Consider the following 26,687-nt stretch of genomic DNA (forward strand, 5'->3'; position numbering starts at 1 on the left):
ACCTTATGCTGGAGATACAAGGGGCAAAGTTGCAGCTGCAGGAGGTGGGCTTCCAGGAATGCCACAGGAAGGAGGGTAGGCTCCTGCCATGGGCCATGTTAGGGGTCACTTGGCAGGGCTGCACTACTCTGATATTCAATCAAGTGTTACTCTATAGGTGGCTGTGAAGGTTTTGTGAGTTTTTATTTGTTTGTTTTTGCATAAAGTAGGTGGGTCTCCACTAACCAATGGAATGTCTTAGTGAAAAAGCGGGCTTATTCTCCTAAAGGAGGAAGTTCAGCAACTCTTGGGAGCCCAGACTGTTGACCTGTCTGGCAGATCTTAGGTTGTTGGCCTCAGAAATTATGGGACTCGATTCTTAACAATCCATCTCGCTCTGTATGGGAGCATGTGTGTGTGTCAGTATGCAAGGATGTGTACGCCCCTGGGCCTCCTAATGGTTCTCTTCCTTGGGGAAACCTGATTAAGGCAGAAGTCTCAGGGATGAGGTATTACAAGGCAGAGGGGAGAGAACAGCCCTGCATCACATACCTGCACACTGCCAGCACAATGCCTCCCTTCCTCTTCTCCATGCCATCCTCTTCCCTCATCCCTTCATCACCATCATCAGCATCAGTGGGAAGGAGAACCCCTGAGGCCTCAGGAGAGCCAGAAGCAACAGTCTAAATAAGGCTCTTATCTCCTGAGCATGCCACACCCCAGACCACCCTGCAGCTACCTCTGTAAGCCTGACCATGTCTGTGATGTACCTGCAGGCCAGGCAGAACCTGCCTTGCTTACACAACACTCCTTCCAGATTTCTACACTTATGTCCACACTTTAACAACAGGGACCTGCCAGCAAATTGCAAGAGTCTGAACCTGGCTTTGGTTTTACATATAAACCTCTTCCATTTCTTTTTTTTTCCCCATTAAAAAAAAACTGCATGTGTATATATGTACGCATACACATTTTATATATATGTATATATGATTAGACATTTTATATGTATTTCTCATTATATACATATATACATGGCGGGAGCTTGAGTAACTGAAACATCTTATGTTGTAACTGGTCAGGAAGACCTTGTTTCAGGGACACAGGTTGAAGCTGTTCCATGCAGTACTCAGGAAGGACAGGCACCCTGGTGGCACTAGGGGTGAGTAGCTTTGGGATAAGAGCCCGGACACAGCCTGAACCCAGGCAAGGGATTCACTAGGCTACATGGACTTACAGTAGTAGGGGCACATGGCCAAGGGATAGCCTTCTTGCCACATTTGAACAAGGTTACCATGCAAATTAGCACAACACCCAGGGCTCCCTGCTCTATCTTACAAGGACCTGAGCTTCTCAGATGCTCTGATTACAGCAAAACAGTGAGCCACCACTCCCCACTCCTCACTCCTCACCAGGTACAGTGGTCATCAAAGGATTGCAACACCGTCATCATAATAAAATTGTCTCTCCAGATTCCTCAGAACCATAAAAACCACAGGGCACTCATACAATCTTATTACCATGGAACTTGGAATAGTTTCCAGAAGAACGAAAGAGAAGAAATAGCCTTGGGGAGTATATATGCTTATAATATAGGAATTATTCTTGAAAGGAGCAAAAGCAACACAGGAAAATAAATAAAATCAGAAAAATAAATAGAGCTGCACAGAGAAAATTTCAGCTAACATCGGGATCTTCCCCCTCTCTCTTATAGCTTCCCCTCATGCACGTGTGTCTGTAGAGATAACCCCAAGTTCTGTGCACGCATGCTCTGCAGCGTTCTTTTGGGGGAAAGGAAGGCATACTCACTGCTCCAGTGAGCTCTGGCACCTGGATCTTCCAGGAGATATGGCTCCTAGAGGCCTCATGCCGGATGCCCCTCATTTTGGAGTACAGCCCAGCACCAGAGCCTGGCTCTGAACCTCAGGGGTCCAGCAAGGTGAGCCCTTGGAACTGTGAGAATGACTCATCCAAACTTTAATGTCTAATGCCAGAATGGTCATTTGTCGACATTGAGGGAGTTGTCTACATTCACACGTGAATGTTCTTCTAGCCAGAACAAGCTGCGACAGATCCATTTAGAAGTCCACTGATAAGCAGGAGGCCATGCAGTCTGTGCAAAAAGAAAAAGCCCTGCCAAAGCAATGAGATTGCCAACTTCTCCATTCAGCCATCTATCTCCAGGGTCAAGAGGCTGGGAACAGTTTCAGGCATTGCTGGGCAAGGATGGAATTAGAAGCTAGAGAATGACCTGTGGGAGTCATTCCAAGGGCCTTTCCAAGTAGTCGGCTGGCTGGGACACCGGATCAGTGAATGTCCTGGTAAGTGCAATATGACAGACAAGATTCATCCTTTCCTCTGTTACATAACACAATGTGTGCTGGGATCAATATAGCCTTTAAATAAGCCAGTGGATCCAATCAGGCTAGACTCAGCTGTTCTATCTCTAGCTTTGGTCAACTTTTGGTTGGATTCAACATATGTAAAGTTCATAGCTCAGCTGTTATTCATCATTTTTACAGCATGTGCTTATACAATGCACTCTTCTAAACACTGAGAGTAAAACAGAAACAAAAACTGTAGAGTCTCCATTCATATATGGTACATTAGGTAAGTTCTAGGAAGAAAAAGAGAAATGGGCAGCTTGGTCTCCAGCGAGGTGACATCTGAACACAAATGGAAGGGAAGCAAGGAAAAGAGCCATTCCGATAACAAGGAGAAGCAGCACAAAGGGTCAGAAGCTTCAGAATAGGGAGCGTATGGAGAGTAGCACCGGTTGGTAACGGAACCTCGACAGCTATAATCTAAGCAATGAGGCATCCTAACATTCACATTTGTACTTCACATGTTTGTGGGCTGCTTTGTGGGGAATCAGAGAGAAAAATGGGATCCAGCCCTCATTTTAGCTGGCTGTCTTGAAGAAGATATGTTAGGAGGAGCCACTGCACCAGGCACAGATGGAGCAACAGTGCATGCTGAAACGGCACAGGACTGAGTAAGGAATTCAGTGTGGTCCTTGTTTGTAACCCCCACGTGGCCAACTTAAGCTTTTCTTCATCTGTAGAGTAATTAAAAACTACAACACCAGCTTTGAGATTTGCTATAGAGATCTATGAAGACTGACAGACTAGAGCTTACACCATGGGGGTCTTGCATTCACTCAGCTAAAGGCTAGCTCTAATTGTTATTTTCACTTGAAACAGCTCATGCCAAACACACTACTTTCTGCTCACTTACTGTTCCCTTGCAAAAATATGAGATTGACTCCCTAAAAAACACTCCCTTAAGAGCACAAAACCAATCAACTTGCTTCAACATATTCACTCTAAATTCTTCAACCTGAGTGAAGGAACTATACTCACCTATTTCAACAAGGAAACCAATTTAAATGCATGTGTTGTAATTTCATATGCATTCTACAACTTCTAAAGGGTCTCCTTAGATGTTGAATCCATCTCATTATGACCGCCTCTTCTAGCCCAAAATGTTCATTTCAGGATGAACACTTGGCATAACAAACAAGCTCCCGGTTGGAACACCTGCATTCCTCATGGAAACACCTGAGTTCTAGTCCCAGTGCCACTCCTAATTTCAGCTTTCTGCTTTGGTAAGCAGTAAGTGATGGTTCAAGTCAGGTGATCCCTACTACCCATGTGGGAGACCTAGACTGAGTTCCCAGTTCTTGGCTTTAGCCTGGGCCAACCATGCTTGCTGCATGATATGAGGGGTAAGCTAGCAGATAAAAGCTCTTCTCTCTCTTCCGCACTTCCTACATCTCTCAAATACATTTTGTTAACTGTCCATTTCTCTAGATAATCACAAAAAAACATCCATTGCTACCCATGTGCACTGTAAAAGCCATGAAACCTCAAGGAGTATATTTTGTTTTCACAACTCATTAGAAATGTGTAACATTGTTTTAGCATGCTCAACCTAGAGGCAATACCACAGCGAAAGTCTCTTACCTCCTGCAAGAACTTTTCACTCATTGGACCGAAATGATGGCCTGGAGGCTTGATTCCAGACACCATGAGCCCAGAACTGAAGACCCGTGGTTTCTGCAAGTCAGGCTTGAACTTCTCATACAGGCTGGCAGATGGCTTGAGGTCACCACTGGCTGCCTTCTCCTCTTGGGGGAGAGGTCCGCTACATGTGGACGGGGCATAAGGGAGCCCCACGGGAACCAGGGAAGTATCCACCTGGCCCAGGGCCTGAGGATTCCTTCGGATGTAGGTTATGATTTTGGGTCTCACATGCTTCGGCTTGGGCATGATGAGGGGCTTGCTTTCTAACCTTTCTTCTATTTTCTCCACCTGTTGGTTCTCCATCCCCTCCTGCAAGGAAGGTGTGTCCTTGGGTGTCACAGAGACAGGCTTGGGGATCCCACAGGGGCAGGTGCTCTTGTCAGGCACTTTGGAGGATGTGTCCAACAACCCTGCCCTGTCGGTTGGGGGTGGGGCTGCCGAAGGTGACCCCGTGTTCACACTGAACATGCTGAGCTCCTGAACACTGCTACTGGGTGATGGAGGCTGGCGGGTGACATTCACAGTTGTCTCTGGGTGTGGGGATGCCTGGATATTGGGAATTGAATCTGTTCCTGCTGGAGTGATTTCAGCTTTGGCTGCATTTTCTGGAAGGTTCCCACTTTCCACCATAGCTGCAGTGATTCCTTTGCCGCCTTCTGCTTCTGGCTGGCTGCTCTGAGTGCTCAAGGGTTCAACATCCTCAGTTGTGCTTGCTCTGACCAAAGAGTCTGATGCCAACACCATGGAACTGTCCTGCTGCCCACGGTTCGGCCTTGCCTTCTCAGTGGCACCCAGGAACTGCCTGCCCACTTGTTCATTAAGAATAAATCCTACATGGCTGGCATCTGGAGAAAGTTGGTTGCTTGTCCTTTCCTCCAATTTCCTACTTGTACCTGGTGAAATTTTCCCAGTGGGCTGACTATCAGACACTCCCAAGGAAGCAGCGCCCTGGGTGGGCCTAGTATACAGGAAGTCTTCCTCACCTAGGGTGGCTCCCGACTTGTCCTCCTCACCACTGCTGCTTCCCACCCCTACATAGTGGGGGCTTCTGTATGAGAGACCACCAACAACATCAGGGGCTTCATGCTGTGCTTCCCCACACAGTTCCTTCAAGTCCTTGTCCTGTCCCAGACCTCCTGCCTGGCTCTCCTTGAACTCCTGTCCAACCCCAGCAGAAGTAGGTTTTATCTCCAGCTTGGGTTCCTCTTTTCCCTGACCCAATTGTGCTTCTGGTATACTTGGGGTTGCCTTTGCTGCTGAGACCAGACTGAAAGGGGGCTCAGGATGGACAGAATGTGACATGGGCTCACTGCAGACATTCAGGATGTGGGTGCCCTCTTTTGAGGTCTCACAGAGGGTGGTCTCCTTAGCTTCTGAGGTAGATGGTTTAGGAGGACACACACTCTTTCCCTCAGAGGTACTGTCAGCAAGGGCAGAGGCTGCCCCTAAACAGGGGTCCATCAGCGTCCCCTCCACACCCCCAGACACAGGACTCCAGGCCTCAGGGGAAGTCAGCCTGCCCAGCTGCAGGTGCTGTAGAGACTGGCTCCCCAGTACCACTGCAGAGCTGCCGGCCCGTCCCAAAGAATGCCTTCTCAACTCATTGTCAAGGGTTTTGGCTAATTTGTCCTTGGGAGGAGGTCTGTGGACTTCAGCAGCATCCCTTGTAGGTAGAACCTCTGGACTGGCCTCACCCATCAAACCCCTCCTGCTTGACGAACTTGGTCCCTGAATGCCCCACAGGGGCTGCAGGAGATCCAGGCTGCCCTGAGGGGTGTGCTCTTTATTTTGTTCCCATTGAACAGTCTGAGAAAGGGGAAGGTCTTTCCGGCTGCCAGAAGCAGCCTGAACTCCTTGCACAAAGCCCTGAGGTTGGAGCAGCTCCTCCTGGAAGTGGGTCTGGTGCTCTGATTCATTTGAATTAGCGTTTCCAATCTCCTGAGACAGGCCACGCTGCTCAGACTCACGGTGAGAGGAGCTGACTCCCAGCATGATCGGATTGGCATTTGTGTCTCCCAAACTCAGTAGGCTCTCATTACTGTTTCTGGCTCCATTTTTGCTGTGCCGCAAGGGAGTGTAACATGACTTCTTAGGTGCCACCGGGACATTCATGGTCAACCCCTCAGTGGGGATCGCAGGCCATGTGGCCCTATTCAGCAGGAGGGGACTTCTGCTGGGCCATATGATTTGGTGCAGAGGAGAATCTCATGGGGCTTGTGCCTCTGTGGTGTGATCACATTGAGATACTGTTCTAATCGTCTTCACAATAGTAGTAAGCAATGTCTTGATACAGAGCAGGATTACTCCTCCATCAGGTGCCTACCGAGTGAGAGTCACTTACTCCATGAGACCTAGAGAGAGAGAAAACATATTCATGCTGGACCAATAGATAGAGTCTTGGGAGAAAACAGCAAAACACCATGACGTATTCATTGCCAACATATATCACATCATCCCTCAATGTTCTTATCCAAATCCTTTCAGATAAGCTTATCTGTCAAATATGGAAAAAAGGACACAGCAGAGTGATTCACATGACAAGTGGATGATAAATGCACATTAAACCTAAAGTTGGAATTTGAAAGATGCATAAGTCCATGCTGACACTAATAACGTTTGCAAAGGGCAGAAGAGAATGGGAGTCTCTTTTTCACAGAATATTGACCAATAGAGGAAAAAATAGAGAGAAACAGAAAACTAAGTCAGTAATCCAATCACTGCAGAAATCACTGGTCAATGGTCACCGATGGATGGAAAATCATTGGGTGAAACATCCTCTGGGAGTAAGATATTCATAGACTTTATTTAGCCTCGTCAGACTGACTCTTAAAGTCTCATCCCCAAATTGCTTTTCTAGCCAGGAGGGAATTTTGTCTTGACAGTAGAGAAATCTGGTGGAGAGTACATCTGCCAAGTGATGAAATGTCCCATGACGGCGAAGAGAAACCACCATCATGGCTGCTGATGTCAGCCTGTTGTCAGGGACACACAGCATCCTGGTGTCTTTGCCATAAATGCTAAGGTCCAATATGACCATGAGAAAATTAATTTTAAAACTGAGGAATAGTTGATAAAATAATCTAGCTGACCTCTAAACACTAACAGATTCTGAGTTTATTTTTTAATAAGCGGAAGAAAATATTGAAGCAATCATAAATGTAGGCATGAACTATGCATTAGGCAAAGGTATTCTGTCAATATTAATGTTCTTACATGTATAATAGGAATATTTACGTGGATATTATCTTCTGGGCAAGATTCATGATGTAGAATTTAGGAGTACCATGGTCTTTTTTTTAAAAAAGATTTTTATTATGTTTTTATTGGAAAGGCAGATATACAGAGAGGAGAGACAGAGAGGAAGATCTTCCATCCAATGATTCACTCCCCAAGTGAGCGCAACGGCCGATGCTATGCCGATCCGAAGCCAGGAGCCTCTTCCGGGTCTCCCACGCGGGTGCAGGGTCCCAAAGCTTTGGGCCGTCCTCGACTGCTTTCCCAGGCCACAGGCAGGGAGCTGGAAGGGAAGCGGGGCTGCCGGGATTAGAACCGGCGCCCATATGGGATCCTGGGCGTGCAAGGCAAGGACCTTAACCACTTGCGCCACCGAGCCGGGCCCCATGGTCTATTTTTTAAATATATTTTTTTATTGGAAAGTCAGATATACACACAGAAGCAGAGACAAAGAAAGAACTTCTGTCAAGATAAATATAAGAGTTTCACTGGGAGTCCATCTTTGATTTAGAAGTAGCGGTGCACACTGCATTGTGTCTTCACATTTGAAAATGACAGTCTATTACACAGTTATCATACATCCCTTTAAATTTAAAAAAAGCCATAAAATAAAAACAGGAAGAAAAATAGAAAATTTATGACATTAAGTTAAATAACATTCTACTGAATGTCCAATGTGTTGCTGAAGAAATGAAAAAATAAAAAACCTTCTTGAAGCAAACAATGTTACTTGTATGACCTATGAGTCAGTGAAGAAATTAATAAGCAAAAAAACTTTTTAAAAAAGGAAAATAGAAATGAGAATATCAAAGCCCATGAGATGTGGCAAAAATAGTACTGGAAGGGATATTTATAATATCAGGGGCTTACAAAAAATCAAAATATCTCAAATAAATGATCTAATAATGCATCTCAAGGATTTATTTAAAAAGGAACAGCAAGCAAGAAATGATAAAATCACAGCCAAAAAAAAATCAATGGAATTGAAACTAAAAAACCAAAAACTGCAAGAAGAGCCATTTTTAAAAGATGAACAAAACAACCTTTCAGCTAGACTAGCAAAGAAAAGCAAGAGAGAAAAGCCAAGGAAAATTAGAGATGAAAAATAAAACATAAAAATTAGTAAGGTGATCTCTTTTTGCTGGATGGATCCTTTGATCATTATGTGCTGTTCATCTCTTTTAATATTTTTTTCATGCCAAAGTATATATTATCTAAGAGTGGTTACACCAGCTCATTTTTCCTTTCCATTAGCCAAGAATGTCTTTCCATCTTTTCACTTTGAGTTTCCACATCTTTGTTGTGAGAAGTGTTTCCTGTGGGAAACAGATGGAGGGTTTTGTTGCTTGATTGGTGTATTTGCGCCATTTACATTCAGGGTTAATATGGATAGGTAGTAATTTGGTCCTGTCATTTTAGCAATGGGTTGTTCATTGCTTGATTTAGCCTTCTCTTGTTTTATTGGTACATTTTCTAGATCTGCATTTGGTATTAGTAAGTGCTCCATTTCTCTGTCGGGAGAACATCTTTAAGTATGTTTTGTAGGGCAGGTCTGGAAGGGGCGAATTCTTTCAGCTTTTCTTTATGTGGAAGAATTTTATTTCATTTTCAAAGACAAAGGAAAGCTTTGTGTGGTAAGTTATTCTGGCCTGACAATTTCTTCCTTTAAGATTCTGGAATATGTTGCTCCATTCTCCTGTGGCCTATAGAGTTTACTTTGAGAGGTCAGGAGTGAGTCTGAATGCGTTTCCTCTGTATGTTAATTGTTTTTTTACATGCATATTTAAGGTTCTTTTCCCTGTGTTCAGCTGAAGAGTTGATTATCATGCATCATGGCGAAGCTTACTTTTGGTCACTCTATTGGGAGTTCTGTTCCCCTCCTGTATTGTTACCCAATTCTTTCTCCAAATTAGGGATGTTTTCCTTGATTATTTCATTGAGTGTATTTTTAAATAAAGCTTATCTTTTTGTGTCTTCAGGAATTCCCATAACTTTTATATTTGGCCTTTTAATACTGCATCTTTATTCTTGAATACTTTTTTAGCTTGATTCAGTTCCTCTTCCAGCTTTATTTTTCCCTATTGTTGAAACAAATCTCTTCCAAGATTCTTTCTTCTGCCTGACTCATTCTATTATTGAGGCTTTCCACTGAATTTTGACTTTTGCTCCACTGTGTCCTTCATTTCTAACAATTCACCTTAATTTTGTTTCAATGCTGCTATTTAGCGTGTAAATTATTCCTTAAATTCCTTGAACTCCTTTATGTACCCCTTGTCGTTGTTAAGAAGCTTTATAACAAGTTTTCGTAAATTCTTTATCCCTTATATTCTCAATGTTTTCCTCAGTTAACTCTGAGGTTAGCCAAGGCTTTTGCTCCTTTGCAGGGGGGCCAATGTGGACAATCACTCCTGGGTCCCTGCCTGTTACTTGGTGACCATAGCTCACCACTTACCTGCCCATGACCTAAGGTACAGCTTCCAGCCCTACACATGTAACATGACCTCCAACATGACTAAAAGGTCAAGGGGAATACACATGGAACATGACCACTGACATGACTAGAAGATAAAGGGGAACAGATGTGGCTTGGAGCCAACTATACATCTTTGGTGGGTGGGAGAACGGCTGGAAGATGTCCTCTTGCCCTTCCCTTCCTTAGTCTTCATAACTTGATTTTTGTTTTTTTTTTTAAGATTTATTTTATGTGTTATTGGAAAGTCAGATACACAGAGAGGAAGACAGAAAGATCCTCCACCTGTTGATTCACTCCTTAAGCAGCCACAACAGCCAGAGCTGTGCCACTCCAAAGCCAGGAGCCTGGAGCCTCTCCTGGGTTTCGCATGCAGGTGCAGGGTCCCAAGGCTTTGGGCCATCCTCAACTGCTTTCCTAGGCCACAAGCAGGGAGCTGAATGGGAAGTTGTGCCTCTGGGATTAGAACCAGCTCCCACATGGGATCCTGGTGCGTGCCAGGTGAAGACTTCAGCCGCTAGGATACCACAGCAGGCCAGCCCTTAAAACTTGTAACTTGTGCATACAGAAGTGAACATTCCTCACCAGCTTGTTTCTGGTGATTTTTTGGCCAAGGAACAACTATCACCTCACCTTTGGAGACCTTAGGGCTTGCTGGCAGGTTTAAGCAACAAGAGGACATCAGTGATACTCATTGTGCCTCTGTCTCTTATTTTTGCTCTTGGTAACTACTATTTTGGTTAGCAGATTCCTGTCCACAGGGCTGTTTTTTTTTTCTCTCTTTCTAAAAAAGATTTATTTATTTTGATTGGAACGGTAGATCCACAGAGGAAAGGAGAGACAGAAAGACCCTCCATCTGCTGGCCCACTCCCCAAGAGGCCGCAATGGCCAGAGCTGAGCAGATTTGAAGCCAGGAACCAGGAGCTTCTTCTGGGTCTCCCATATGGCTGCAGTGTCCTGAGGCCTTGGGCCATCTTCTACTGTTTTTGCAGGCCATAAGCAAGGAGCTGGAAGGGAAGTGCAGCAGCCAGGACACAAACTGGCACCCATATGGGATGCCAGCACATGCAAGATGAGGCCCAGACACTAGGCCACTGTGCCAAGCCCATGACCAGTTTCTAAGCTGTGTTGCTCACTGGTCTACAGGTTGATTTTACTGATTTCACTCGGTACCCAGGCCTTTGGTTTATAGTCACCTGTGTATATAAACAAGTTGATTGGGATGGGCACACAGGGGATATTGTGACTTGGACAGGAGAAGTATCTAGCTAATTTCAGCAATATAAAAATACATCATGGAGATAACGATAATGAAAGTGTGAAGGGGAGGGGGAGGATAATTGGAAGGATATAAGGGAGAAAATAGGGGGGGTTGATGTGTTAAATGGTTGTGGGATTATATAAGGATATGGTTATTAATGGGGGGATAGATGGATATTGGATGTTCTTTTAAGAGTGAATGGTGGGAGTATGGATAAAGTAGGTGTGTGTATTTGGTTAAATATAGGGTTGGAATTGGGGGGACGTGGGTGGGGCTGGTGTAATGGTATTGGTGGGATATGTTTGTGATGTTTGGGGGTAGGAACATTGGTGATGATATGGGGTTATTTTTTTTTGAGGGAGAGGGGAAGAATTAAAATAAAAGAGGAAGCTGTAGGTTTTTGTGTGGAGTGGATGATGGTGACTGGTGGGGTAAGTGCGGGGCATTGTGGGAGGGTGGAATAACTGTAAACATGTGGGGGTGGAACCTGTAGTATGCCAAGTAAGTAATGTTTTTCCCTGGGTATGGAAATTGGAGCAATTAATTTTGGTGAGTGTTTCCTGTCCCTTAGCAAATGCCATATGAGATGTTTGGAAGCATTAAAATAAGGGGACAAAAAGGTTTCTAATATGGGATTAAGTGGGGGATAGCTGGGCGGGTAGGAGCATGATTGAAATAAACAGGGGGAAGGATAACTACGATGGTAAAGGAATAGAGGCAGGAGGAGGTGGGAGGGGTTGATTGATTTGCAGCTGGTACAGTAGTTGTCATCACCTGAGTTCACCTCATGAGCTCCCGGTGAACTCCTCTTCCAACCTGGCTGCTGGAGGAACTGCAACTACACCAACCACCACTGAGGTATGTGCAACACTGCTCCACTGTCTCTGCTGCTTTCACATTTCTGTGCATCTCAAGGTGTGTCTCTGCTATCCTCTCCTATTTACCAGGATCATAGCCTCGCTTCTTCACTCCGGCTAATGATTCTCCATTGTTTAAATGTGTCTTTACCCTATTCATCCATCTTGCTTCTCTCCACACAGCTCCAATTCTTGCACAGGGGAGTCACAGGTAATAGCTTTTCACTTGTTCCTTCTCTTTCATCTGAATGAGTTGGCACACACATGTGCATGCATGCACACACAAACGTTCACACCACATGGAGTCTGCTGTTTCTGCCGAAGACAGCCCATGGCAATATGCTAACCTACATCCACTGCCTTCATCATTACTTCCTGTTATTTCACACAGAATATATACCCATTTTTGTGTGTGATGAAGCAGAATAATGCAGGCATCCCACCACCACCTTCTTCGGTTTCACTTTCCGCATTGTTAGTTACCCAGAGTCAACTGTATCAAACAGAAAATTCCAGAAATATACAACTCAAATTTGTGTGCTGTTCAGAGAGGGAAATGAAACCTTGTAGTCCTCTCTCCATCCCGCCTGAGATGCAAAGCCTCCCTTTGTCCGTGTGTCCACACTGCCTGTTTGTGTGCTGCCATATCCCCATAGCCCTATTAGTAGCCATCCTGATCATCTGATTGGCAGTTGTGGTGGTATCGGCTCATGCTCAAAAAACTCTCATTTGATGGAACAGTAGCTTCTGAATGCAAGAGCAGTGATGATGCTGTTGCTGGACATGCATCTAGGTAAAGGGACAGTAAGATATATTAAGCAAGAAAAATGCAGAAAGATCATATTCACATCAGTTCTATCATAGAACACGAACATACTGGCCCATGCTGAGGACCCAAGGTACCCATGATACTGCAGGGTCCCCCACCAGGTCCCTGTACATAAACACCCCCTACCTTCCAATTTAACTTTTTACTTAAAAAGCTACCACAGGCATGCCTACTCAAAGGGCTTGTTCTTTTATTTCTTTTGCTTCTATATATTAACATGTATTTCTTACCCAGATAAGATCATTTCTTAAAGTTCTTTTATCTGATTTATTTGTCCCCTTGCCCCAAGACACATTAATGTCCTGGTCTAGAATGTCCTATTCACACGATGTTAGGGGAAACCTACACAGGTGTCCATGTGTTCCCATGTCCTACCTGTTTGTTCCTCTATGTTTTCCAGGTCTCACTCACAGGATGCAACCGCTTTACTCTCACATCAACCTTCCCAGTCCTTCTCCACCTTCTTATGAGATCCTAGATATAGCCGGACCCCCACAAAGCCTTCAAACGAGAAAGCAACACCTCAACCCCTGACCCGCTTTCTCACAAAGAAGGAAATCTCAACAAAGCCCTATCAGTATCATCTTTCAACATTCAAAGTGCTTCCCTTGAAACACACACACACCCTCCATGAACAAATACAAATACTCCCACGAAAATCAATGCCAATAGCCACGTTATCAGAACACTGTGTTCTCTGAGCTGGAAAACAGGTGACCCAGGAGGTCGAGTATAGCAGGAAATTCTACAAATGTGGGTCATCATCCAGAAAGGGAGCACCTCTCAAGGAAGTCAACAGCCTCTCTAGTTTGAACTGCCGAGGCTGGGAGAAGACACTGCTCAGCAGGCAGGAGCAAAATCAGCACCACCACCCACAATGTGGATGCTACAGACAGCCAGGTGTGAAATAAGAGGTTTGTTGCCAAGAGCTGTACTTTAGTTTTTAAATAACTCCCTCACAGATGTTCTTTATCTTTGTCAGTAAACAGTGACTACTACTTGTTGGTGAGAGGGTAGAAAGTTAGAACCTTCTAGGAGCCAGGTATCATTCTCAGCATTTACACAGATTTATATATTTAATATTAAAATATAATTATATTATAACTTATTTAATCTGTTTTTAACTTTGCAAAAATATGTTTGAGAGACAGAGAGAACTCCCATCATTTGGCTCACTCCCTACAAAAGCCTACAAAAGCTAGGGCTGGATTGGGGCAGGAACCAGACTCTAAAAACTCAACCCAGGCCCCCCATACAGTGGCAACCCAAGTATTTAAACCATCACTACCATCTCCCAGAGTCTACATTAGCAGGAAGCTGAAACCAGAGCTGGTGCAAGAAATCAAACACCAATGCCCCAATACGGGATATGGGCATCGTAACCACCAGTCAGAACTATAGTCAGGAGCCAGAAGTGGGTACTGAATCCACGTACTTGTATATGGGATACAGGTACCTTAACCACTGCTCCTTATTTAAAATTTAATTATTATCTAAATAAGTGACTTCATATTTGCAGAGATCTCTCACTTTTTAAAAAGATTTATTTATTTTTATTAAAAAGTCAGATACACAGAGAGGAGAAGAGAGAGAGGAAGATCTTCTATCACTGATTCACTCCCCAAGTGACCGCAACAGCTGGAGCTGAACCTATCTTAAGCCAGGAGCCTCTCCCAGGTCTCCTACTAGGTTGCAGGGTGCCAAGGCTTTTGGCCATTCTTGATTGCTTTCCCAGGCCACAAGCTGAGAGCTGAATGGCAAGTAGGACTGTCAGGACACACACAGGCACTCACAGGAGATCCCAGCACATTTAAGGCAAGGACTTTAGCTGCTAGGCTACCACACCAGGCTCCTCTGATTTTTTTCCCCCTTTCTCTACAGTTAAGGAAATGAAAGCACAGACAAGGTGACATCCCCAGGGTCACCTTGCTAAGACATGGAAAAGCAGGGTCAGAGATAGAAAGTGGAAGCTGTGAGAAAGAATGGCTGCGAATGGGTGCAACGTGCAACTCAAGCAGAAGGAAAGCAAACGGCATCCTGGCAGGTGCCTTGCTCACCCGTGACAGGAAAAGCAAAACCGAATGCCTTCTCCATCACATGAGGCATGTTAAGAGTCTTTGTTACTATGCTTTGACTGACACCAATTCCTGCAGCACAGGGTTCAGAGATGAAGTCTACTGATGCTACAGGGATGGAACCCACATCACCTAGCCTCATCAACCATGTTGCTGAAGTGTTAATACTCAGATCACTTCCCATCTAAAATGGGAAAGAAGGAAAATAACAGTGAACAACAATAGGCAAAGAAGGAAGATCCAGCACAACCTGCTCGACATAATAATCTGTGGTTCCATAAGACCTACAGCTAATTTTTCTCAGCACTCATTGATTGCCAATTAAAAAAAAATCCTGAGTGCCAGAGCAGGATCACAGACTTGCAGTGGCAGCATCCAGCCTTTGACCCCATGTTCCATTCAGTACATCCCCACTCTCAAGCTCACAATCTATGATAACTTGACCATCTCACCTAGAAATTTTTTTGCAGTTGAATAAGTCATGAAATGGATTGAGAGCAGGCTCACATTCAATCTCTTCGCCAGTACTGCACCTCAATTTCCTGCTACCCAGGTTTGTTATGTGCAACACAGCGTGAAAGGAATCCTTGGATAAAGAAACTCAGGGCGTGCACCTGCTTTAGGCACTAGCTAACCCTGAAGGGCAGGCTAACACCAAATGTCTTAGTGTGTCCTTCAAGACCTGATGAATGCTGGATGCATCTGTTTCCAGGCTGAATCCTTTCCTCTCCCACTTAACCCTTCCTATCCACAGCTCTATGTTCTGAACTTCAAAGTTCAGCTCAATGGCCTCCTTGAAGACAATCCTTAATTTCTCTTTCCTCTTCCTCCAAAATAATGGAGCAGCAGCTATATATGTGCTACCATGTCCTTACCCTGTATAATTTTTCATTTTGGTACTGTTGTACTTTGCTTTCTTTATTACAGGTATGTACCATCATCCCTTAATATCTGGGAGAACGAGTTCCAGAGCCCTCCAACTTGTGGGGATACCAACATCTACGGATTCTCATGTCCCTCAACCAGTCTCAAGGGTCTAATATGGTGATGCAGTGGGTTAAGGAGCCACCTGTGATGTCAGTATCTCAGGTAAGGGTGTCAGTTCAACTCCAGACTGCTCTGGTTCTAATTCATTTCCCTGTTCATGCAACTGAGAAGGTAGCGGATATTGGCTCAAATTCTTGAGCCTCTGCTACCCACATGGGATGGAATTCTAGGCTTCTGGCTTCAGGCTGACTCAGTCCTGTCCATCATGGCCACATGGAGAATGGAGCAGTAGAAGGGAAACCTTTGCTCTCTGTCTCTCCCTCTTCCTGTAATTCTGTCTTCCAAAGAAGGAAATCTTAAGAAAAAAAAAAACTAGAATAGTGGAGTATTTGCACAGAACCTAAGTACAACCTCCTCTATACTTTAAATCATCTATAGATTATAAGGAACACTTAGTATAATGCAAATGCTATTCAAACAGTTGTGACACTGTTTTATTTATAGAATAATGATAAGGAAAATGTGTGATCCAGTACAGATGCAATACATTTAATATTTTTGATTCATATTTGGTTGAATCATGGACACAGAACTCATGAACACTGAAGGCTAATTCCAAATCCCACCTCATCAGAGAAGCTTCTTTATTACAATAGTTGCATGCCTTATAATTACATGTGTCTTAATCCCTTTACGAGACTATAGACCCATTAGGTTGAAGGTTAACAGCTTTGATATTTGTTCCCCATGTGGCCTCTGGGACAGCCGCTTGAACATAACAGGCTCTTTGGATGAAGTCATCTCCCAAATGGTACTCAATAAGGCAAAAGTTCACACTGCTTTCAACACTACATGGGCTGCATGGTTTTTCCCTTCTCCACTAAAATGGAGATGGGAAAGCAAATGGTTCCTGACCCTAGGAGGACAGCATCAGAACACCCAGGGTCAAGTCCATGGAGGAATACATTCTGAACTTTTGTGCTCAGCATAATAATCTTCTTAGAGAATAAAAGGGATCTGGGGGAATTTTTATGTTCATAAAAGGGGAAATGGCTTTAAAAGATTGAGAAACAGGGTTATCTAGCTTTGCTTAGCTGCCAGGTCTAATGTTTTATATTCAAACGCTGTCCCTTTGAGAGAAAATGAAATTCTATCTGATTTAATAGGTATTCACCACAGAAGCTCCCACTTAAAGCCTTGCCTTGCAATAAATTAGCCTTCAAAAGAACTTCAAGACAAAAAACTGTATTAGCTCAGGAATCCCAAAGTCAATGGGAAATACATTAATAATGCAAAAGACAGCAGAATTCTAGCTTTCAAACTCCAGCTGATATTTCCACTGTATATATGTTTGGAGTCTTGAACACTGCACAATCTTTAACAGGATAATTTTACATTTAATCATATGCAAACATTTATGTACAAATCAATTTATTCACCTAACTTTGAAAGTTGCAGTCCAATAATTTCTTTATATCCTCTGCCAAGTATAATGACTTATGAATATTCTGGTCCTTGGTTGTATTTCATAATGATGTGTATGTTCTCAATAGGCACAATTAAAGGAACTTCAAAACTTGATACTTGAGGGACTACATTGCGGCACAGGACCTTAAGCCACCACCCACAATTTCAGCATTCTGTATGAGGCACAGGACCAAGTCCCACCTACTCTTGATCCAGCTCCCCATTAACATACAGAAGATGGTTCAAGTCCTTGGATCCTTGCAATGCATGTGAGAGGTCTGGATGGAATTCCAAGTCCTTGAATTCCATCAGGCCCAGCCCATATGCAGATGAGGTAGCCATTTGAGGGGTAAATCAGAAAACAGAAGATCCCCTCTCCACTCTTCTGTCTCCCCTTTCCTCTTCCTTTCTCCAATTCTGACTTTCAAAAATAATTTTTTAAAAGCTTGATACTCTCCTAAGTCAACTTCACAAAATCAGTCTCACAACAATATAATTAGAAACTGAAATACTGGTGGAATAGGTTGATAGCTACCCAGGAATTCTGTAGCTGTCTGTGGTGCTGAATTCTGTGAAACACACTCAAAGTAACACAAACTACAGTAGCTACTTTGAGCCCTATTTGAAATCCTAAAATTATGTATATAACATTAAAGATGTTGTACTAATATATAAACAAGGCTTTCAGAATATCACCATTAAGGTAGCCAAAGCAATTTTATTTTACCTTGAACAAGAAGAGTGAAGAGGAATATTCATATACATATCATTTTTATGATGAAGCTTGGGTGAAAATGGTGAAATAAGCGATACTTTATGAAAAGTTAATATGGAAATTCTCAAATAAATCAGCTGTCCATTCCCATTTATGCACCATAAAAGAGACAGCTTGATGTCTTAAAGATTAGACTGATCTGACATTGAAGCAAAATATTATGTCCATTCAAGTTTAAAATCCCTCCAATAAAGGGTGCATGTTTCTCCAAATAGGTCTCATCTGCCCTTTCCAATAAAAGTAGTATGTCTTTCTCTTAAAAAAAAAACAACAAATTCTGGGCCCCACATGGTAACCTATTGGATAAAGCCCTTGCCTTGCACATACCCGGATCCCATATGGACACTGGTTCTATGCAGCTGTCGTGGCCATTTGAGGAGTAAACCAGAAAACAGAAGATCTCCTCTCCACTCTTTCCCATCCTCCTGTAAGATGAATGCCAGGTGGCTGATTTCAGGTATTCCAACAGAAGTAACAAGGCCAGACCCTTCTACAAAGGACATGGACATTCATGTCCTAACACAGAACTCTAAGCACCACAACTATATTTGTGATGTTTGCAGATGCTTCTCCAGTGCCTGGACCACAATGCAAATACTTGCCCTCAAGTGTCAATTTTCATTCTTACCTTAATTTTTCTGCCTACTTCCTGCTTTATCCCCTCCATCAAAAACTCCTCTATAGTAAGGAAAATTAGATCATTTGCCATTCAAATTTGATTGTTCTTGTTTGGGAATGCTTTCCATTTCTTCCTGAAGTTTATTTTCACACATGGACACAAGTTTGGACACAGTCTTGGGACAACCACCACCATCTCCATCAGGCTAGGTAACAGTTCCATGAATTCCAAACATCTTCCATGACTCTCAGACCCTGGCAACCCATACTCTAGTTTCTGTAACTACATCTTTGTCATTTCCAGAATGTCACTCTATACAATGGTGCACAGTACAGGCTGTGTGTTTTGCCTCTTTTGCCGCAAACACACACTACATCATAGGGTTATCCAAGCACAGTGCTCATCTCAGTAGTTCACTCATTTTAGGGCACAAGAAAGGTCCATGCTTCACTGAGTCTATTTACTCCCCAGGGGAAGGAGACTGAGCTGTTCCCGGGTCTGGGCAATACTAAATCAAGCTATGGTATATGCTTACACATTAGCTTTCCTAAGAACATTTTCTGAAAGCTCATTAACACTACACCAGATGAAAGGTCACATCACGAAGCTGGACATGGGGTCACCCTACACGGAAGCTGCCAACAAGAAAACCTGCTCCTTCTGTTGCTTTGATTGTTTATGATCCATTTCCCCTCCATTTTACATGAGTTCCAGGACAGAACGCACCTCTTTTCTGGTGGCCACTCCATCCCCAACCTTCGAACAACCCTTGGAATGTCTTTACTGGTTGAAGTCCACTCAACAGGAGCCATTTCATCAACAAGGGAATAATAAGCGCCACTGCAAGTGCTGTGTTTCCATGGCTTTATTACACTTATTCTGGTGCACAGTGTAATAAGCCACATTATTAGTTCACTTTACCCAATGGAAACTAAGGCAGAAGGTAGTTAGATAACCCCCTGAAAGTACATGGAAGAAGTGGGATTTGAATACACAGGCCATGCTCTGAAGTGACCAGTCTAAGCCAGGACGCTGCCCAAGGCTGTGAAGACAACCAGTAGCAGGCTTCCTGGTAACAGGACCCTTCAAGGAACCTATGTAGTGACCAGTAAAACCCCAGAGGGCAAGGAGATATCTACCATACCTGACGAAGCAGTGAGCTTGAAATCTTAGGGTCACTTTAGTGAGAGAGATTAACAACCCTGCTGTTTGCCTCTTCCTGTAAACATATCACAGTCAGTGGGGGAACGAGTATGGAAATGTAATGCACCTCCTCAATCAACAGTCAAGCTTTCCAGCCATTACCTAGCAGTCTTTTGATTGTCAAGGAAGGTTTTTTTCCCTAATTGCCAGTGTCACATGACAGCTATTCACAAAACTGTATCGTGTGATGCTCAACTCAATGCACAATTAAAAGAAAAATCAAAAAGCTGTAACCACATCCTGACTTATAGAATAGCAATACTGGGTAGTTGACTGCTGTTTCTAGGTTTGACTCCTCACACCGATCTGCTGAAAAACTTCAGCTTCACTTTAAAGATTTATTTTTATTGCAATGGCAGATTTACAGGGAGAAGGACAGACAGAGAGATCTTCCATTCACTGGTTTACTTCCCAAATGGCTGCAACAGCTGGAGCTGAACTGATCTTAATCCAGGAGCTTCTTTCAAGTTTCCTACCCAGGCACAGGATCCCAAGGTTTTGGGCAATCTTCTTCTGCCCTGCAAGGCCACAAGCACAAAGCTGAATGGGAAGAGGAGCAGCTAGGACATGAACTGATGCCCATATGAGATGCATGCAAGGCAAGGATTTAATCACTTAGTCATCACTCTGGATCCTCAACTTTGCTTTATAATCAATTTCTGATCATTACAATAAACCACTCTTGCTACAGCCTATCTCTGAAGCAAAATTGTATTTAGTCACTATTTTTCATGGCAAGCCTGGGAGACGAGCTACTTCCAAGGTTCGTGTTTTAAAAACAGGAATGGAGATAGTAGCAGCATAAGGACTGGCTCCAGAAATTAGAGCAGAGACCCCCCTTGCCTAGTGTTCATCTCATACTCCCCATCCTGGTCCTCTTCAGTCTCCTTACTCTGGCTTATAGGTATCACCATCTCCCTTGCCACAAGAGATCAACATCTAGAAGCCTCTTTGGCTCTTCCCATTAACACAACCCTGCAGAAACAGCTCTGAAGCAGACTTCCAATGCCTGCTTTCCCATCTGCATTGCTACCATCTTCTCTCATGGATACTACTCACAGGTATCTTACCAGAACCCTCACTGCAACTCTTGCTCCTCTAAAGACACATTCTTTTATTATTTTTAAAGATTTATTTATTTTTATTAGGAAGGCAGATTTACAGAGAGAAGCAAAGACAGAGACTGATTTTCCGTCTGCTGGTTCACTCCCCAAGTGGCTGCAATGGCCAGAGCTGAGCTGATGTGAAGCCAGGAGCCAGGAGCTTCTTCTGGGTGTCCCACGTGGGTGCATGGTCACAGGGCTTTGGGCCATCCTTTCACAGGCCACAAGCCGAGAGCTGGATAGGAAGCAGGGCTACCAGGATTAGAACCTGCGCCCATATGGTATCCTGGCATGTGCAAGCAGAGGATTTTAGCTGCTAGGCTACTACACCGGCCACCAAATCATCTCTTATAAAATTAAGCTGCCTTAGTTATTTTGTTATAGTGGAAAAAAAGCTGGCTTACACTAAGATGGGGCATCATCTGTCCAGTATCATTCTGTCCATCTCCTACTAATAAAAGGGCTTGTCTCCAGGTGGCTTCCTTTCCCCCTCTTTCCTGATATAATCTCAGGTATAAGTCTTAAACCTCCTCGGGCTATTGCAACTTCCTTCCTTTCCATGGGACTGCATGCCAACCCCTACGGACTCTCGGAACTTTGCTCAGTCTCTCTGCCTGACAAGGAAGTTGCTCCCATTGCTAGGAGAACATTTGCTTTGGATTTACTTAGTATATCACTACCTTTAAGAGCAGTTAAGAGTATACCTGTCAAACACCATGCTGAAGAAAATCCTTTTCTTTCCCTTTGAAACTGTCCTCATGCTAGTTGTGGAGCAGATGAATCTGTTCAGGAAGCACCAATGCATAAAGGTCATGTGGATGACTATCTGGGCTGCTACCATGGCCCTGGAGAGCTGCCCAGGGAGGGGAAATGCCTCTCACTCTACTATCAGGATCACAGACCAGTGAGGTATGTCCATACCCTTGCCTTAGTTCCTTGCCTAGCACAGGTGCACACTTGTTCAACAAGTACGAGGATTTAATACAGAATGACTGAACAGAATTGACTAACTATTTTGTTTGAAAGTTAACAAGCATGGGGCCCAGGGGCGTGGCCTAGCGGCTAAAGTCCTTACCTTGAATGCCCAGGATCCCATACAGGCACCGGTTCTAATCCAGGTGGCCCCGCTTCCCATCCAGCTCCCTGCTTGTGGCCTGGGGAAGCATTCGAGGACGGCCCAATGCCTTGCACCCTGAAGCTGTGTGGGAGATCCAGAAGAGGTTCCTGGTTCCCAGCTTCGGATCAGCACAGCACCGGCTGTTGCGCTCACTTGGGGAGTGAATCATCGGCTGGAAGATCTTTCTCTCTGTATATCTGACTTTGTAATAAAAATAAATAAATCTTAAAAAAAAGAAAAATAAAGTTAACAAGCATGATATTTATAGCATTTTTTGAGTCTTTGATAGGAATGAATATTTTTGGATATTTCACTTTGTTTAACCATGCATTTCTAAACTGGGATTTTAAATATTTAAAATATTCCCATTAAAGTTCGTACTTATTCAGGCTTGCACTTAACTGTGGATGCTTGATTTTTGCGCTTAGAAAAGCTGTCTCTTTCAATAATAAAGATATACAGAACTTCAATCTCATCCCAGGAAGGCCAGCAAGCCAGTCTCCCATCATGGGGGCTACTGAGTGGAAGCTACTCAAATACACAGACTGTGACCTGGTCAGTTAGCCAAGGGCCTGTACTGCTTCCATCATGAATGTATGAAGTGCATTCTAGGGGCTCAGAGCACATGGAAGGAAGTCAGAAGTAGGCAGTCCTCCAGTACCTGCTGCTGCTTTTGAAGTGAACCTATTGGAAAAGTGGGGCAAATAGGGAGCCTGATGGAAGAGCTTGAGAAAGTATCTGTGATGCTGTTGACCTACACAGAACCAGTCCCAGCCTTTTCTGAGAGCATCCCAGCTGCCCAGGAAGTGATTCCTGCAGCAGTTCTGTTCAGCCTGTCCACCTTGTCAAGGAGAGCTGGGGCACAGGATTAGTGGAGGGGAGCAGGCTTGCTGGGTGACATTCACATAAGGCATTTGTAGATAGAAATGAAGAATAATTCAACACCCCAGAGCTGTATGAAAACTTGTACAGAGGGGTATAAATAAAAGATACACTAGTTATGAAAGATTGGATCCATCCTCTGCTACCTTCAGGTGCCAGGCAAGAAGCAGAGGCTGCCATCAAACCACCAGGCATGAATTTGCTGCTAAAGTACCAATATAAGGGGAAAGTGCATACCCTGAAAACTTTTTATCTTTGAAATCTATGATTATTATTTATTTTTAACATACATAAATTGTACATGTTTATGTCATATCTTAATACCTGTATGTATGAAATATATAATGATCAGGTGACAGGAACTGGCATATCCTTCACTTTAAACTGTCATTTCACCGTGCTGGGAGCATCCATAGTCATCCCTAGCAGCTATTTTGAAATGTATATCTAGTTGTTGTCAATCACAGCCATCCTACTATGGTATCAGACACTAGAAGTTATTCTTACTATTCAGCTATACTTCTGTATTAAATAATCATCCTCCATTCCCACACAGAAGTTATTTTTAGAAAAACATGAACTACTTAAGAGGGAGGAAGGGCGGGAGAGAAGAAGAGAAAGAATTCCTATCTGCTGGTTTGCTCCTTAAATGCCTAGAGTGGGCTGTGCTGTGCTGGACAAAACTGGGAGGCAGGAGCTCAATTCAAGCCTCCCACATGCATGTGATGGAGCCAACTTCCTGAGCCATCACTGCTGTCTGCCCGGGACTGTATTAGCAGGAATCTGAGGTCTGAGCTGGGACTCAAACCCTCTGGCATTATGAGATGAGACACAGTGTCTTAACTGGCCTCTTAACTACTAGGCGAAATATCTGCCCCTGAATTTCCTTCTTAAGCAATCATTGCCAACTTCTCCAATAGGACAAACAGAAAAGCACTGTGTGATTCAGCCCTTGAGGGGCCAGATGAAACACTCTTTGTAAATACATTTTCTTTTCTGTAATTCAGAAAGTTTGTGTTTTTTTCTAGACTTAGAGTCTGTATTTTTTTTAAGTCTCCCTTTAATAAACACAAGCATGCAATACTGTTACTGGAACAAATTTTATCTTGCCTAGTCTTATAGATCATATTACTCCGGATGGCATTCATTTTTCTCTCCTGTATCATGAAGTAGTGGCAGATGATTTATCACTGGCTCTTGACAATCAAAGGCAGCGTGCTTGTTGCCTGTTGAAATTGCCACTCAGTTAAATTCGATGAAAAACATGTTCTTCCACAGCAAGAGATACATCCCAGTTTTTCTGGTATGCAGATAAGGACAGCAAAAATAATTAAAATCTACGGTTAATCCTTACATCTCATTTCAGGTATTTTTTTTTGTCCTATGTTCTAATAAAATCATTTTTTGTAGCAAACGATGTTTAGCAGATTTGAGTTTCACAGCGGCCCCCTTTCCTTCATGCCTCCTGAGAGAATAACAAATAGAGGTTAAGGAAGTAGATAGCTGGTGCAGCAAGCAACTCTAACACACCCAACAAATCTGGTCCCAGGCCTTGAATGCAGCAGCTGCTCCAGGGCGTGTGTAGGGTGCCAGCTTGAGGCCTTGTTAAGTGCTGTACTATCACAGGCCCCACACGTACACATTCATATACTGCCAACAAGGCAGAACATCTTCTCCACCCCAACCACTCCATCAAATTCCTATCTCCTTACTGTTTGGTGTTTAGTGTTTTTGTTCCATAGCATATTTTATGATACCCTGCCTTGTTTCATTATCAAAGCTATTAGATAGAGCCATGTTTCCCTCAAGAAATTGCAATTTCTTTGAGGATTAGGACTCCTCTTTCATTGATGCCCAATTTCTTTTCTTCCTTGGATAAAATGTGATGTTCAGCACATCAGGTCCATCTCAAGAATTCCCTGGAGTCCTGTCTCCACATCACCTAATTTTTTCTCCCTTCCCAAATCATAAGGCCTTATTCCAGGTAGCTGTGGTCTGGGAATGGAAATGAGCACCCCACACGGCCCCTGCCCTTCTTTGAGGCAGCCTAGTCACTGGGGCTTTGGGAAAATCATTCAACATCACAAAACTAGTTTGCTCATTTGTAAAACATGAGAGTTGAACTAATTAATGTCCCAGTTCCTGCCCACTGCTAGTACTCCTCAGTGAGTCTACTATTAATATGGCAGCAAGGCATTACCTAGAGACATAACTACATTTAGACAGACTCTGTGGTGCTTCTGTATTAATTTCTTCTGCACGTACTTGTTGAGTACCCATAGTGTGCTGGATCACTCTTACGGTCACCGGAGTGTATGGTGGGCAGGACTTAGCTTATCCTTAACTTCATGGAGCTTTTGCTCTATTGGGATCAGATGAACAACTAATAAACACTATCTGAAAGAATTAGAAAAGGTTGTAAAAGAGACAGTGCCAAGACACAGAATATGATCAACCACAGGGGCACCTTAGGCTGACATAAGCAGTAGAAGAAGGGATACCTACTCAGGGAGCCGGCATGGGACAGGGCAGAGGTTGGTGGACAGGGGAGGACTCACTAGCTGCAACTAAAAAGAAGGGCAAGCTTTGAGAGGGGAAGTGACAGAGCTCCCACAGGGTCAGAGGGTTTGGAAAAAGGATGTTTTGGGGGGAACTGCAGTCTATGAAATGACCAGTCTGAGGAACATATCAAAATATTCCCCCTTTCCTTCCATCTCCTCACCTCCCCTCTTTCCTTCCTTAAATTACTATCTTTTTATTCGCCCAATAATGATACATTATGTGGGGCAAAGTCAAATCAGGGTAAATATTACCCTTCCAGCCCTTAGACATTTGTCATTTCACTGTATTGTGAGCCTTCGAGCTTCTATTTTTAAGTTCTCCATGAAATACGACAGGTTTGTCTGACTTTAGTCACTCTTATTCTGTACTATACTGTATGGTGTTACTCTGCTATGATTGTGTTTTAATGCCTCTTATCCAAACTTCATCTGTTTCCTCTTCTCCCCTTCTCAGCTTCTGGTAGCCAACATTTTACTTTCCATACCTGAGGGTACTTTGAAAGGTCTGAATTTAAAACTAAGCTCATTTTGGTGCAAAAATTTGCCCATAATTGTATTATTCATGAGTCTTTTGAAAAATGTCTTAAGAACATCTTTTGGCCCTGACACAATAACCAGGTAGCTAAAGTCCTCTCCTTGCATGTACATGGATCTTATATCAGCACTGTTTTGTATCACAGCTGTTCCACTTCCCATCCAGCTCTCTGTTTGCATCCTGGGAAAGCAGTCGAGGACGGCCCAAAGCCCTGTGACCATGTACCCATGTGGGACACCCAGAAGAAGCTCCTGGCTCCTGGCTTCACATCAGCTCAGCTCTGGCCATTGCAGCCACTTGGGGAGTGAACCAGAAGACGGAAAATCAGTCTCTGTCTTTGCTTCTCTCTGTAAATCTGTCTTCCTAATAAAAATAAATAAATCTTTAAAAATAATAAAAGAATGTGTCTTTAGAGGAGCAAGAGTTGCAGTGAGGGTTCTGGTAAGATACCTGTGAGTAGTATCCATAGGAGAAGATGGGAAGCAGGCATTGGAAGTCTGCTTCAGAGCTGTTTCTGCAGGGTTGTGTTAATGGGAAGAGCCAAAGAGGCTTCTAGATGTTGATCTCTTGTGGCAAGGGAGATGGTGATACCCATAAGCCAGAGTAAGGAGACTCCAGCCATTACAGCCACGTGGGGAGTGAATCGACGGATGGAAGGTCTTCCTCTCTGTATATCAGACTTTTCAATAAAAATAAAGTAAGTCTTT

The 26,687-nt window shown here is 43.6% G+C and overlaps 1 protein-coding gene across 3 annotated transcripts in view; it reads right to left on the reverse strand.

Annotated features, from left to right (window-relative positions):
- MTUS2 (microtubule associated scaffold protein 2) overlaps positions 1-6,116 on the reverse strand; it is a 319,619-nt gene extending 313,503 nt beyond the window's left edge. For all 3 annotated transcript variants that reach the window (XM_040979842.1, XM_040979840.1, XM_040979841.1), the window contains exon 1: positions 3,945-6,116. In XM_040979842.1, the coding sequence (XP_040835776.1) occupies positions 3,945-6,116 (2,172 nt within the window). The remainder of the gene's footprint in view (positions 1-3,944) is intronic.
- Between the last annotated feature and the right edge of the window lie 20,571 nt (positions 6,117-26,687).

This window comes from Ochotona curzoniae, unplaced genomic scaffold (genome assembly GCF_017591425.1).
Source record: "Ochotona curzoniae isolate NIBS_2020 unplaced genomic scaffold, NIBS_Ocur_1.0 contig_3332, whole genome shotgun sequence".
Classification (NCBI taxonomy): Eukaryota; Metazoa; Chordata; class Mammalia; order Lagomorpha; family Ochotonidae; genus Ochotona; species Ochotona curzoniae.